At 47.2% G+C, this 14,356-nt stretch overlaps 1 protein-coding gene across 6 annotated transcripts; it reads left to right on the top strand.

Annotated features, from left to right (window-relative positions):
* The first annotated feature begins 828 nt into the window (after positions 1 to 828).
* Positions 829 to 12,074, top strand: CNKSR1 (connector enhancer of kinase suppressor of Ras 1). 6 transcript variants are annotated; one of them, XM_074218040.1, is made up of 13 exons: positions 829 to 942; positions 5,836 to 5,993; positions 6,646 to 6,827; positions 7,356 to 7,440; positions 8,542 to 8,583; positions 8,709 to 8,828; positions 9,613 to 9,672; positions 9,873 to 9,941; positions 10,396 to 10,497; positions 10,577 to 10,638; positions 10,732 to 10,808; positions 11,132 to 11,262; positions 11,734 to 12,074. In XM_074218040.1, the coding sequence occupies exons 1-13, from the start codon at positions 891 to 893 to the stop codon at positions 11,785 to 11,787; spliced, it is 1,194 nt and encodes a 397-aa protein (XP_074074141.1). In that variant the 5' UTR covers positions 829 to 890; the 3' UTR covers positions 11,788 to 12,074. The 6 variants fall into 6 exon arrangements, with proteins under 6 accessions (XP_074074141.1, XP_074074140.1, XP_074074139.1 ...); XM_074218039.1 differs by having other exon boundaries at positions 9,577 to 9,672; XM_074218038.1 differs by having other exon boundaries at positions 11,132 to 12,074.
* The last annotated feature ends 2,282 nt before the right edge of the window (positions 12,075 to 14,356 follow it).

The following is a 14,356-nucleotide window of genomic DNA, read 5'->3' as shown; positions in this document are numbered from 1 at the left end:
CTATAAATGAGGAGCTTCCCCTAGTTATGCAGAGCCCGCTTTCTTGGCATTTTACAGGTCTTAGGCAGGTGCCTGGCGATGTCACAGCATCACTCAGCTGGTGGGTGTCGGAGGGGACACTCGGATACAGGCCTTCCTGATTCCAGAGCCGGCTCCCCAGCCACCACCTCCTCGGCCGGGGCCACATAGCAGACATTCAGGAGATGCTTGTGGCTTGACTACTCTTGCTCCAGATCCTGCCTGACCCCAAGGCGGCCCTCCCTGTCCGGTGGCTGCCTAGCAACCTCTGGCCCTGGTCCTGGATTCCGCCTGGCCGGGGCTCAGTGGTGTGGCCTCTTGGGGGGTGGGTGGGCAGCGGGGTAGGGAGCGGGCAGCGCCCAGCTGCTCCTGCCACGGCTCTGCTGGTGAACTCGGGGCCACGCGCTGCTTTTGGCGGACCCCCATCTCCTCCCTCTTGGGCTTAGTGGGAGAGTATGAGATGGTCCTGTAAAGGTTTTGTAGCCCGAGGGAGTTATCCTTGGGGGTCAGGGACCCCGACTCTGCGCCCCTCCCCCGCGCTGCCCAACGGAGGGAAGCGGGGCTCCCGAGGGGGGCGGATTCCAAAGGCCCCGCCCAGCAGGAGCGCCCCAAGAGTCTCGCCCCACCCGCGTCCGCCCCCCGAGGCTAGACTTGGCAGTGGGGTGGGGCTGAGGAGGGGGCGGACTCTCCGGGCTGACGGGCAGAGCCCCGGCCAATGGATGTGCCGGGATGTTCACCTGGCCCGGGCCACGTGGGCGCAGGTATGTGGCCGGCTCCGCCCCCCGCCCGGCCCCGCCCGCGCGCCCCGACCTCAGGGAAGACTCCGGGTTTCGGGCCGGAAAATTTCCCAGCGGGACGGTCCGGAATTCGCCATGGAGCCGGTGGCATCCTGGGGTCCTGGGACGGTGGTGGCCTGGTTGAGAGGTGGGTAGGGGGTGCTCTGGGCTGAGAGGTGGGGGGCTACATCGGCCCGGATCTTGGGGGGGAGGGAAGGGAGGAGAGCCCCTGCGCTGGTCCTGCTCCAGGAGTCGGGGGTGGGAGGGCTCTTGTCTACACTGGCCTGAGCAGAGAAGTCATTTACACCCCCTTGGGGGGAGGTGCCTTGTCTACACTGCCCTCCCAAAGGTGGGAAGCCTTGAAGAAGTGGGCTCCGGAATCCGGGGCTCCAACCCTCCTGGGGAAGAAGGGGGTCCCCCTAGGGAGGCCGGGGATGGACGCCAGAAACTCTTCTAGGGGTACTTCCAGTTTCAGAGTCTCTGGCCCATCCCACCCCACACCCCTTCCCTTCTTAAAGAGACAGCAAGACATTCTTCTAGAATAATCATTCCTTTCTAGAGCGATATGTGTAAGATTGGCAATATTAAGTGTTCCCCTCCCCCATTTTGCCGGTGAGGAAATTGAGGCTTCATCTCTGCCCCATTTTCTTCAAAGCTTAATTCCGAGGTCCCCTCCTATGGGAAGTCTTTCCTAATCCCCATAATTGGTGATACTCTTGAAATGTACCTTGTATTCCTTCTGTAGGTATTTACTTGTGTTCTTGTGGTCTGTCTAGGGAAATGTAAGCTCCTTTTGGGCAGAGACTTTTAGCTTTATCACTGTTGTTGACATTTTGATTGGTGAAGGGTCTTGTAGCAGGTTAAGACTTCCCAGAATGCAGCCTTACTCTCTTCTGGCTGCCTACCCCTCAGAGGATTTACAGCTTCTGGGACTGAGGGCTTGGGGAAGGAAGCTGAGCTATATAATCACAGCCTATATAATATATAGATATAATCCTATCTCCATCTTCAAAAGGCCACTGGGATCTAGAGGAGGCTGTCATTAGTCCCATTTCTTGTTTAGAGAGACTGAGAAGGAAGGAAGTGACTAGCTCAGAGCTGTGGGAGAAAAATCAGCCACTTTGCTCACTATTGGGCCAGAACTGGATTCTGCAAAGTCCAAGTTCAAATCTGGCCTCAGATACTAGCTGTGGGACCCTCAACAACTGCCTTCAGTTTCAACTGTAAAATGGCAATAGCACCTATCTCCCAGGGTTTTTGTGAGGATAAAAGTGACGTAATATTTGGAAAGTGCTTTGGAAATTTTAATGCACAATAAAAATGCTGTTAGCTATTAGTGGCTGCTATAATTCGGTTAAAGAAAAAGTTTCTCAAGCAGGTTAACCAGTTTTTGTCATGGACTCTTATCAGTCTAGTGAAGCCAGATTAAACATCTTCTCAGAGTCATGGTTTTAAATGTATTACAAAGGAAACATATCAAAATAAAATTATCAAAATACTTTAAAAAAAATGAACAAGTTCAATGGAGCCCAGATAAAGAATTCCTGGACTGACCTGTAGGAAGGATCCTGTCATCTAGGAAAGGGAAGGTGTACCCAAAACAAAGACCAATAACTATAACTCCCAATTGTAGATGTTCTAGAAACCCATGCTAAGAAGAGTGAGGAGGAAGTAGAGAGCAGAAACCTGGTAAGGTAGATCAGGAAAGAATTCCTGGGGAGGAGAACCAGGAACAGGTTTGGGGAAGGGCCACAGAAATAGCCTTTGTGCAGGCTTAGTGGTCATAGTCATAAATTTGGAACCAGAAAGCAAATTACAGGCCATCTAGGCCTACCCTGTCATTTTATAGAGGAGGAAACTGTAGAGGGGAAAAACTCATTTGCCCAAAGTCATACAGGGACTCAAGTCATTGCTCTTTTCATTCACTTGTGTGGTATGGTCACCATCTTGGAGAGTCTGAATGGGGTTGGAGGGGAAGGGAATCATCAGGAGCAAGTTTGGGAGATGGAGAAGCAGGTGGCAATAGGAATGGAACTGAGGAGATGAATCTAAGAGAAACAGAATTCATTTATTTTAGTACTAGGAAGAAGTTTAGAATCTGGGAAGAGCATCACCTCAAAGGCAGCAAGTTGGTGATTCAGTGGATGGAGGAATAAGACTGGAGTCAGGAAGACTTGATTTTTAAGTCTCTGTTTAGACACCTTACAGATAAGTGAACAGGACAAGTCATTTTACCTCTGTTTCTCAGACTTTAAAATGAGGATAGCACCTGCCTTAGAGGGTTGTGTGCATGTGGTAGGTATTATATAAATACTTCTTCCTTCCCTTTACTATCTGTGAAGTTAGTCTTTTAACCTCCCCTGGGCCTCAGTTTCCACATCTGCAAATTGAGGTTAGACTAGATGACCTGTCAGTTCATATGAACTATCTAAGCCAGAGATGAATAACTTGTGAATATATATGTTTAAAACATTTTGATAGCTTTAATTCACTACAATTGGTTTCCTTCATATGCTTATGTATTTTATGTGTTTTCAAAAATTTATTGTTCTGAGGAGTTCCTAGGCTTCAGCAGTCTGCCCAAGGGATCCGTGACTACCTCCCCCTGAAAAAAAAGTTAAAAATCCCTGATCCGAGTTCAACCTTTGCATTTACAGAGAAGAAACTTTGAGACCCACAACTTATTCAAGGCCATTCAGTAAATTAGGAGTTCATAGTTCAGGAAGAGCCATTTGTAGTAGATTTTAGGAGAGAGAGAGAGAGAGAGAGAGAGAGAGAGAGAGAGAGAGAGAGAGAGAGAGAGAGAGAGAGTGCTCCCATGCGTGCTCTTGCTGGTTGGGTAAAAAAAGCAGAAGCCTAATTCTCAAATCCCACTAAGGGAGAGATTTGGAGAATACTCCCTTGTTATCCCTGGGGCTCTTCAGCTCTTTGATAAAGCTGTTATCATTCCCTTACCAGTCTCTAAGATTCTTAGCTTCCCTCAGCAGTCAACCAAAACAAAAAACCTCTTCTTATATTTTATGTTATTAACATTTAAATAATATTTTATTTCATATTATATAGTGTTTAACATATTTTATGCCATATAGTGTTTCAATAATATTATGTAATAATTTTATATTTTAATCTTATTAACATTTTCTTTATTGTCTGGAGTCTAGACAATTAAAATAATCAAATCTAATAATAAAGTTTAAATAACAATAAGCAATAAATCAGCTGCTTTATATAACTTTTCTTGAAGTCCAAATACTCACACTGAAAATTTAACAATCAGCTCTATCTGGAATATTCCTTTAGGAGGGGAGGTCAGAGACTGCTCATAGATTGGCATCTTGGTAAACTTTTGACCACTGTGAGCTTTATGTCTCTTAGTGTTCCTTACAAGTGACCCATTAATAAGTATTTACAAAGTTCCTCCTGTGGGCCAGGCATTGTGCTAAGTGATGGGGACCCAAAGATAGTTTGGGAATACCCCTGCCCCTCTGGGGAAAACAACCTAACCACAAGTCATTTTGTGTTTAGTTATTTTGAGTTGTGTCTGACTTTTCATGGTCCCACTTGGGATTTTCTTGGCAGAAGATACTGGAGTGGTTTGCCTCATAGCACATTTTACAGATGAGAAAACTGAGGCAAATGAGATTAAGTGACTTGCCCAGTATCTGAGGCTGAATTTGAACTCAGGCAGATGAATATTCCTGATATGGCCAAGGTCCCACCTAATTGTCACTATCATAATGATATTACCACCAACAATAATCACCACAAGTAGGTTATTTACAAAATACTAGGCAAAGTGAGGGGTAAGGTGGGGAATAGAGTGGAAACCCTTGTGATGGAGGTGGGGCAGCAATCAGGAAATATCTCATGTTGGAAAAAGAATTTGACCTTAGCTTTGAAGGAAATTTGGAATCCTAAGAGATTAGGGTATATAGGGAGAGCATTCCAGACAGGAGATGGATAAGCTGCAAGCAGTCTTTGAAGGCTGAACTGGAGGGAAAAAAAGGAAGGCCTTTAGAACACTGTCAGAACTGTGAGAACCCTTAGAACACAGGGTGTCAGATCTTGGAGGGCCCTTAGAATACAGGATGTCAGAGCTGGGAAGGTCCTTAGAGCATGGGATGTCATAGCTGGAAGGTTAGAACTTACCTAATCCAATTTTCTATTTTGTAAATGGGAAAACAGGTCCAAAGCAAATCAATAATTTGCCTGAGGTCTTAAATCCAGCATTCCTTTCTCCTTATTCCAAGCTGCTTCCTGGTGAAATTTTCCCTTGTCCCAAGTAGAGTAAGGAAAGAATTTAAAAATAATAACCATAAGGGGCGGCTAGGTGGTGCAGTGGATAAAGTACCAGCCCTGGAGTCAGGAGTACCTGGGTTCAAATCCTGTCTCAGACACTTAATAATTACCTAGCTGTGTGGCCTTGGGCAAGCCACTTAACCCCATTTGCCTTGCAAAATACCTAAAATAATAATGATAACCATTAGCATTTATATGATGCTTTGAAGTTTGTAAAGCACCCTATATGTTATCTCATTTGAATCTCAATAACAATAGCTAACATTTATTTTGCACGTATTTTGTGCCAGATACCATACTGATTGATTGATATTTATTATCTCATTTGATCCTCACAACTTGGGAGACAGTGCTATTATCACCCCTGTCTTACAAGCGAGGAGTCCGAGAAGCTAAGTGAGTTGCTGAAGGTCAACCACCCAGTAAGTGTATGCTTTAGGATTTGAGCTCTGGCATTCCTGGCTCCCAAATCTAATACTGAGCATTGCTATCTAGATGCCGTTTTGTCTATATCCACATTGTGAAATTTTGGGTTACCTAGGGACCCTTGGGGACCATCAAGGGCTGATGAAAGAGACAGAAGGCCCTCCCCTATTTGTCAAACATGGAAGCATGAGGAATCATGGGTCTGGGGCTCAGATGAGAGAGCTGGCCTCGGTAACCTCTCTCTTGACTGGAGCAAGAAGGGGAGCTGGGGAGAGGTCCTATTACCTCATGCTGCCTTGAATCTCTCCTCCTCCAGGCCTGGATGACCTGGTACAGGAATACCCCTTTGAAGATTGGGTCCTGACCGGGAGTTATCTGCTTCAGCTCTGTCCTCGGAGCCTGGAGGCCCTGGGGGTCTGGCATGTTGGCCATCAGGAACTCATCCTTGATGGAGTGGAACAACTCCGGACTCTGGTGAGTAGGCACCAGGGCCTTTGAGCTCTCTTGGAGAGCTTTTCACCAGGGTTACTGTCTGAGGTGGGTAGGGGCTTATAGAATACAGCCAATTTACCCAAGGGTATGGTAGAACCAAGCCAAGAACCTAGGTCTTCTGATGGGTCAGGGTTCTGGAGCCTTGTCCTTTCCATTGTTTTGTTTGCTGGGGCTGAGACACAAGTTCTTAGGACCTAGAGTTGGAAGGGACCTTGGAAGTCATCAAGTTCAATCCTCACATTTTACAGATGAGGAAACTGAGGCCCAGAGAGGTTAAGGGACTTGTTCAAAGTTTGTTGTTGTTCAGTGACCCTATTCATGGGGTTTCTTGGCAAAGATACTGTAGTCCTCCCATGGATTAAGACACACAGAGGTCAAGTGACTTGCCTAAGGTCACACAGCTAGGAAATGTCTAAGGCTGGGTTTAAATTCAAGTCTTCCTGACTGCAGGTCCAGTACTCTATCAGCTGAGCCAACTGGATGCCCAAAGTTACACAGATAGTTAAACTGGAGTTTAAGCCCAAGGCTCTTCCCTCCTAATACATTCTTCCCATTGGGAGGACCTGATACAGAGGAGGGTGGGAGACAGTCACAGGGAGGTGAGTGACCCTTGTTTTCCTGTCACTGGTCATAGAGCTCTGGGCTAGAGACTGAAAATCTCCGGAAGCTAACAGAGCAGCTGCGGACCCTCACCCACAAGTTCTGTAGTCTTGTTCCAGCCTGCCTTGGGGCCAGTGGAGAACCCGCCCCAGACCTACTAACTAAAGCTATTGAGCTGGTCAGAGCAGCCTGGGCCCTTCTCTGCTGGCTCAACAGGTAATGTGGCTTGTGAATTATTCTTAATATTCTCCATAATAACCCATCCTGTTTGCCTAACTCTTAGACAATTTGCAAAGGGCTTTCTTACCAGCTCCAGGTCCTGGTTACTCCTCAAAAGGATTAGATGAAATAGGGACCATAGGCCCCATTTTGCAACTGAGAAAACAGGCTTCTGGAAATTAAATGGCTTACCCAAGGTTTTTCCAATGAATTAACAGCAGACCCAAAACTTGAAGCTTCAGCCTCTCGATTTCTAGTCTTTTATTCTTTCCATTCTGTCACCCCTGCTTCTATAGCTGAGCACAGGGGGTGAGACACTCCTGGGAGAGAAGGAAGACAAGGGATTCAGACTGTGAGACTAAGTTTGACTTCAGCAGACTCTGGGCCTCCCTGATGTCTAATTGGGTAGATAGGATGCCTAGAATTTTAACCTCTGGTTGGGGGAGGTCTTTGGTCATTTGCTTCAAAACAACTTTGACCCCAGCCCTGAGACTCCGCTGTCTCTCCATCCTCCCTGGCCCCCAGGTACCTTTTTTCTCAAGTCAATGACTTCTCTGCCTGCCAGGAGATTGGGGATTTGTGCAGGGAGCTGGCCCAGGCCCTGCAAGAGGTGAGTGCCCTCCACCCCCCCTACCCCCAAGCTTGAGATGAAGAACGGAGCTCAGCCCAAGGGGTGGGGCAGGAGGAATTGGATCTTGTCTATGCTTTTTATAACCTATGAATCAGACAGGGATCGGGTGTGGGAGTCAGACAGCCTGGAGAGGGGTGACTGGCTATTTGAGGAAGACCAGAGGCTTCAGGTACTGGAGGGGAATAGACTTACCATTCTGGGATTTGAGGAGAGAGCTGGTGTTGGGATAAGGATGGGTTTTCCTGGTCTTTACCACCCTCCCCCATCCAGCCTTCCCTCTAGGGACTCAGCTATCCCTCCTCCACATTCCTTCTTTCCTGACTTTCATGTGTCTAGGCCAGGGGGTGGATTGGGTTTGGAGTTAGGGTCAGGAGGAAGAGGAAGCTGTGAATGTGACCCTAATAGCTTCGTCTTTGGGTAGTGGGAAGAAAGAGCAGCCAGAGAGAGAGGGGCTCCGGTTTTTCTATTTGGCAGGTCATAGAGGCAGGCTTAGGAATAGCTAGAATGAGCTGAGGGCAAGGAGAAGAGTCCAGGGTCCCAGGATCCTGCTTGAGAAGTTTGTACAGTATGGGAAGCCTGGCTCTGAGGATCCAGTTTGTGTTTGGGAATGGGGAAGTTGAGTGTGACCCTGCCTGGGGCAGTGGGGAGGGAGGGAGGGAGGGAAGGAGGGGGAGGGGGAGAGAGAGAGAGAGAGAGAGAGAGAGAGAGAGAGAGAGAGAGAGAGAGAGAGAGAGAGAGAGAGAGAATGTCTGAGAACAGGTTAGATATGGCCCATTGAGAATAGTAGTACAGGACCTTCAGAGACACATGTCTATCTTGGGTAGGGTATGCGTCCCCTGCAGAGAACAGGGGATAATTTTGTCTGTAGGCATGATGTGGAGCCACAGGTCAAGGTAAGAAGAAAGAAGCCAGATTGAAGTTAGAGAATAGGATACTGACAGAGATCCTTGGTATCCACCAGGGGTCTCATCTATGGTCACCCTTCTAGAAGAGATGTGGAAGAAATTTCCCACCCAAAGGCTGGTCAGGTCTCCTTGTGAAGATTGGGAGTCCATCTGGGCCTTGTGTCTTTTCTTTTAGGATTACCCAGTGGCAAAAAAGGAGGCCCAGATCCTGAGGCTTGTGAGTGTTTTGGAAGAGGGAGGGGAAGAGATGGGAGGGCTACAAGGAATCTGACCAGACACCCCCCACCTCTCTCCCCTTTTCTCTCCCTCCATGTCACCCTTCTGCCTTTGCAACTTTGCCAGGGGGACAACATTTTGAGCATCTGTGATGCCATTCTGAACTTTAGCCCTGATGACCTTCTGGATCAGTTAGCTGTCTTGGAACCAGTGGAGCTGAGAGCCAGGCATCCAGAGGAACCCCTGGTGAGCCTGTCCTAACCCTTTGTCCAAACCTTGATCTTATTTAGGAAAAAGAGGGGAGGGGAGAGACACAGGGCTTGGCCTTGACTTCCTTCTCTCTGACACTGCCCTTGGGACCTTAGGCAAGTAGATGAACCAGAGCTTCATATTCTTCTGTTAAAAGGGGGACAATAATGCTTACTTCCACCTCCCAGGATTGTCAGTCACACGGCACAGTGAATGGAAAGCTGTATCTAAATATGAGCTGTTGAGATCCTGGATCCTGCAGTTGGAGAACCCTGCAAAGAATTGGAAAGCTAAAGCACAGTGTCAAGAGCTGGGAAAGGGTTTAGAACATAGAATGTCAGAGCTGAGAGTGGGCTTAGAACCCAGAATATTTAGAATACAGGATGTCAGTGTTGGCTTTAGGGTTTTAGGGATCCAATATTTAGTTGCTCCCTCCCCTAAAACAGCCTCTTTTTGTAGAAGCCTAGATCAGCTAAATGATTTCCCCAAGCTTAAACACCCAGTAGGTAAATCATCTGGGAGTAGAGTTCAAGTCTTGACTCCCTGCCCAGGACTGTGACATTCTGTGTTCCAAGGGTCCTCCCAGCTCTGACATTCCGTGTTCCAAGGGCCTTGCCTCATAGGCTCCTTGGAAGCATGCTCTTGCCTTCCTAGTGTCATAGCCTAGCCCAGTGCTGGACTCCTTTAGGGTGAGCCCTTATGACTGAAGGCACCTTGATGCTTCTCCCTTCCCCTGTTCACCCAGCTTGGTGTATGCATCTGGGTGTGTCTGTGTTTCCAGGGCCTGGAAATCCTCACCACCAGCAGCTGCCACCACTTTGTATCTGGAACAACTCCAGAGGTAAGAGCTCCTCCCGGTCCTGCCTGTCCTCTCTTTGCCCCATCCCATTCCCATGAGGGAAGAATGCAGAGCTCTAATCCCTGCCTGCAAGTTCCTCCTGCTCCCCAGAACTCTTCAGCTACTTGGGCTAATCGGGGCTCCAAGCTGTGGGGAGAACTCAGTTGCCATCCCCCATCCTCTTCTCTCCCTTGGCCCTCCAGTCTCCTGCTGAGAGCTGTTCCCAGATCCTGCTTGGAGACGAGATTGTCCAGGTCAATGGGCAAGTGGTGGTGAGTCCCCCAGGGAGGGAAGGAATGATGGCCCCTCTAGACAGTTCTCCTAATGTTGGCTTGGGAGAAAAGGGGACCTTCTGGGAGTGGGACCCAGATCTGGAAATGGGAATCCTACCTTTTGGTGGAACCCTCTTCCATGTAGAAACTCAATCCCTAGCCTTTTGGTGTCCTTGGACTAGGGAGAGATAGTAGGGGATGCACACATGGGTACAAGACCCTTAGATGTTAGACATGGGTGGGGAGAATTGGGGAATAGAGTTGAGTGGGGTTAGTTAGGGAAGACTTCCAGGAGATATCCTGGATGGTAGTCAAACTGAGGAAGGGAGAGCAGATTTGTCCAGCAGAGCCTCTCACCTATAGATCAGGGGACTGTGGTGGGAGGGGAGGTGGGGGTGGGGTGATTTACCAGGAGCCTCTTGTAAAGTCTGCCCTCCTTGCCTTGGTCCTGGAGGTGGGCTGGCCCAGGGCTAGCTTGGACAGGCAGCTTCTCCAGGACCCTGCCTGGCTCCGACTGGTGTTGAAGACTGTTCCTGTTCCTAAGACTGCCCCTCAGGTGGGTTCTTTTCCCTTTCCCCACCCTTGCTCACCATCCTCCTGCCCCTCACTCAGGATTTCCCCCACTTATTCCTCAGAGTCCCTTGGACATTTCCTGCTCGCAGAGCCAGTCACCAGACTTGGCCTCCTCATCTCCTAGGTAATGGACTGTACCAGCAGAGGACATCATGGGTTGGGAAAGGCACTTGGGGAGGAGTGACTGTTTTATCCCTGCATTCTCTGTCCTCCACAGAACCTCAGAAGACAAAGCTACTGCCTTTGTCTTTGACCAGAGCCCAGACCCCAAATTCCCCAGCTCACCTGAGGCAGGTAGGAAAACAGAAACTGTGAGATCAGGGAAAAAAACACTATGTTCTAAGCTTCCTCCTAGTTCTGACATTCCAAATTCTAAAGCTCTGACTTCAACGTTCTTTGTTTCTGTCTCTAGTACTTTAGCACTGCCCACCACAATATCACACACAGATAGGATGCCCCCCGCCAACCCCATCAAACAAGAAGAGCAGCATCGTTAGCACAGATGTCTAAACATCTGGGTCCCACTGCCGGTGCTCCAGACCACAGACCCTTCCCAGGCCACCCTTCTCTCCTGGTTCTCTTATATAGCATGTGTTAGAGGGCTGCTTTCTTCCTAGGCCCAACCATACCTTTGGCCTGGGGTTCTGACGGGGCACCCAACTCCCCCAGTGCAGCAGATCCCTACCCAGCAGCCCCGTCAGTCACAGAAGAAACTGAGACTCACAGATCCCCAGAGTCCCTGGACAAGGTGAGCAGGGAGCTGAGGAGGAAGAGCCCCCAGGTCTGGCCTTTCCCAGAAGTAGACATGTATCCAGAAGTTGAGAATGAGGATGGAGAAGGGGCTAGAGATGAGGCCAGATGACAGCAGGGTGAAGGAACTGGATCTGTTCATCCCAGGGAATAGAAGGAGGGGGGCAGTTTTCCCCTGCTATTTGAAGAGCAATCACCTAGACAAGGATTTGTACAGCTTGGCCCTGGAAGGCAATGGGAGGAAACTGGTGGGGAAAGATTTTGACTCAAAATAAGAAAAACTTCTTGGAGATGAGAGGTCTCCAGATTGGGGTAGGGAGGGTTCTATAGAAGGACAAGGGTCACTAATAGCCTCCGGTTGGACTGAAGGATCAGTTGTAAGAAGGATTCTCTGTTCAGGTGTGGGTTGTCTAGTTAACCTTCAAGATCTCTTCCAATTCTTAACATTCTCCAATTCTTTTGCCCTCAGAGTCCTTCCTGCAGTCGGAAGAAGTCAAAATCCAAAGGTACAAGAGCCTTCTAAACATTAGGGATTGAGTAGGGTATGCCAGGGAAGCTCCTTTGGTGGATATGGTTTTGCTGTGTGTTCTTGAGAAAATCCCTTGCCTTCTCTGATCCTCTCTTCTGTAAAATCAGGAAGGGTGAACTAGATGATCTTTAAGGGCAATTAATTGGAACCATAGGGCATAGAGCATTGGGCTTGGAGTAAGGAACACCCAAGTTCAAGTCAGGTTTCTTACTAGCTGTGGACAAGTCACTTCACTGTGTTTGCCTCAGTTTCCTCATCTGTAAACTTAATTGGAGAAGGAAAATACATTTTGAGGGGCAGCTAGGTGGTGTAGTGGATAAAGCACCGGCCTTGGAGTCAGGAGTACCTGGGTTCAAATCTGGTCTCAGACACTTAATAATTACCTAGTTGTGTGGCCTTGGGCAAACCACTTAACCCCACTTGCCTTGCAAAAACCTAAAAAAAAAAAATAGCTGATGACCTTGGATAGGCTTTGGGAAATGGCAGAGGATAGAAGGGTCTGGTGTGCTATAGTCCATGGGGTCACAAAAAGTTCTTGCCTTCAAGAAGGCTACAACCTAATGGAGACAACATACAAACAAATATATACAAAGCAAGTTGTATATATTTGATAAATAGGAAATAATTAAAAGAGGGAAAGTAGTGGAATTAAAAGGGGTTAGAAAAGGTTTCCTGTAGAAGGTGGGATTTTAGTTAAGACTTAAAGAGAACTAGAAGCAGATAGGTGGTGCAGTGGATAGAAGACAGACCCTCAGGAGGACCTGAGTTCAAATCCAGTCACACAGCTAGCTAAGTATACTATGTGTCTGAGGTTGGATTTGAACTCAAGGTGCTCCTAACTCCAGAACCTAGTGTTCCATCCATTCACCACCTAGCTGCCTCCTGCTTGTCTTCTCGATGGGTGAGGGATGGGTAACAGGAGCAGAGGGAACTTGGAACTCCAAATTTAAAAAAAAACAAATGTTAAACTGAATAAATTGTAATAGCTTTTTAAAAAGAAAGAAAAATGTATTGTAGCATGCTTTTAAGTTCTACCTTCCTTATGAACATTTTTTTTCATTACTTTCTTAAGTCTAGAAATGAATAAAACAATAGATCAAGCTCTGGTTTGTAGCATTTGCTGAATTCCAAGGTATTAACTAGCATAGCTATATGGTATAGTGGATAGAATGAAGGACCTAGATTCAGGAGGACCTGAGTTCAAATTCGACCTCAGACACTATCTAGCTGTGTGTCCTTGGGTAAGTCACTTTAACCCTGTTTGCCTCAGTTTCCTCCTCTGTAAAATGAACTGGAAAAGAAAATGGGGCAGCTGGGTGATGCAGTGGATAGAGCACTAGCCCTAGAGTTAGGAGGACCTGAGTTCAAATCCAACCTCAGACACTTAAGAATTACCTAGCTATGTGGCCTTGGGCAAGCCATTTAACCCCATTGCCTTGCAAAAAAAGATGGAAATAGCAAACCGCTCTAATATCTCTGCCTAGAAAACCCAAATGGATCGTGAAGAGTTGGACATGACAACAACAAAAAATGCTCACACTGAAAATTTAACACCTGAGCCTGTCTGAACTGTTTTCATTCACCTCTGGCTTTGAACAACAACAGGACCTGGAATATATTTTTCCTTCATCTACAACCTATCCAACTTTTCTTGCCTGAGGTCTTTCCCAACAGGGAGAGATGAGGAACAGTACCAGCACTCTCCACTATGGGGAGCAGCATAGGTCATTGATACAAAGGGATTTGGATGCCCAAGAGCTGGGGTCCCATCTCAATGTTGCTATTTATCACCTGTATGATAAGCTTGGCCAAATGACTTCAGGTCTTCATGGCTTATTTGTCAAATGATCCTGGGCAAAAGGTGAATTCTAAGGTCTCTTCATCTCTAAAACTCAAATGACCCAGGTGATTACTCAAGAGAGAAGACCGGGCAAAATGTTTAGCACCACAACCCCAACTCTTCCCACTGTTCTGTGCCTCCCCTCTTCCCTTCTTATCAGAGCTGTCCTTATGTGGCATGATTAGAAAGGAGGTCATCCAGTCTACCTAACGCTCAGTCTAAGAAATACATAAATCCCCTATACAGGATCCCCAACATGTTTTTTCTAGGAGGAGGTCATCACCACCTCCCCAGTTTCCCAGGTTTACAACTGCATTTTCTCATTTGTACCCCTCTCCATTTCCAATCTGTTTCCAAATTTTATTACCTTCAAATATTTTGATTATGCTTCCTTCTCTCCTCTGATGCATCTGCCATTCTGGTACAGATCTTCATTTTCCCTGCTTTGCCTTTTTCCACTCCTCCACTTAACTGCTAAAGTGATCATCCTACAGTGTAGACCTGACCATGTCCCCTCCCTATTAAAAATTTTCTAGTAGCTTTCTATTACCTCTGGGATAAAGCAATCTGGCCTCTTCCTGCCTTTTCTATCTTTTATCATTGAATTACGCTGGCCTTCATCTCGTTCCTTAAAAATGACACTCTATCCCTCTACTTGGTGCCTTTTATTTTATTTTATTTTATTTATTTTGCTTTTTTCTTTAGAAAGATTTTATTAATTTT

The sequence above is a fragment of the Macrotis lagotis genome, chromosome 1 (genome assembly GCF_037893015.1).
Source record: "Macrotis lagotis isolate mMagLag1 chromosome 1, bilby.v1.9.chrom.fasta, whole genome shotgun sequence".
Lineage (NCBI taxonomy): Eukaryota > Metazoa > Chordata > Mammalia > Peramelemorphia > Peramelidae > Macrotis > Macrotis lagotis.
Note: the sequence above shows the minus strand (reverse complement) of the source record. Positions and strands in the feature narration are given on the sequence as shown.

What these genes read in the sequence shown, in the direction of transcription:
- CNKSR1 (XM_074218036.1), top strand. Translation starts at nt 891, where the DNA reads ATGGAGCCGGTGGCATCCTGGGGTCCTGGGACGGTGGTGGCCTGGTTG. An exon ending in TGGCCCAGGCCCTGCAAGAG is followed by an intron (nt 7,441 to 8,541) that starts GTGAGTGCCCTC and finishes CTTTTCTTTTAG; the next exon opens with GATTACCCAGTGGCAAAAAA. An exon ending in CCCCAGCTCACCTGAGGCAG is followed by an intron (nt 10,809 to 11,131) that starts GTAGGAAAACAG and finishes CTTTCTTCCTAG; the next exon opens with GCCCAACCATACCTTTGGCC.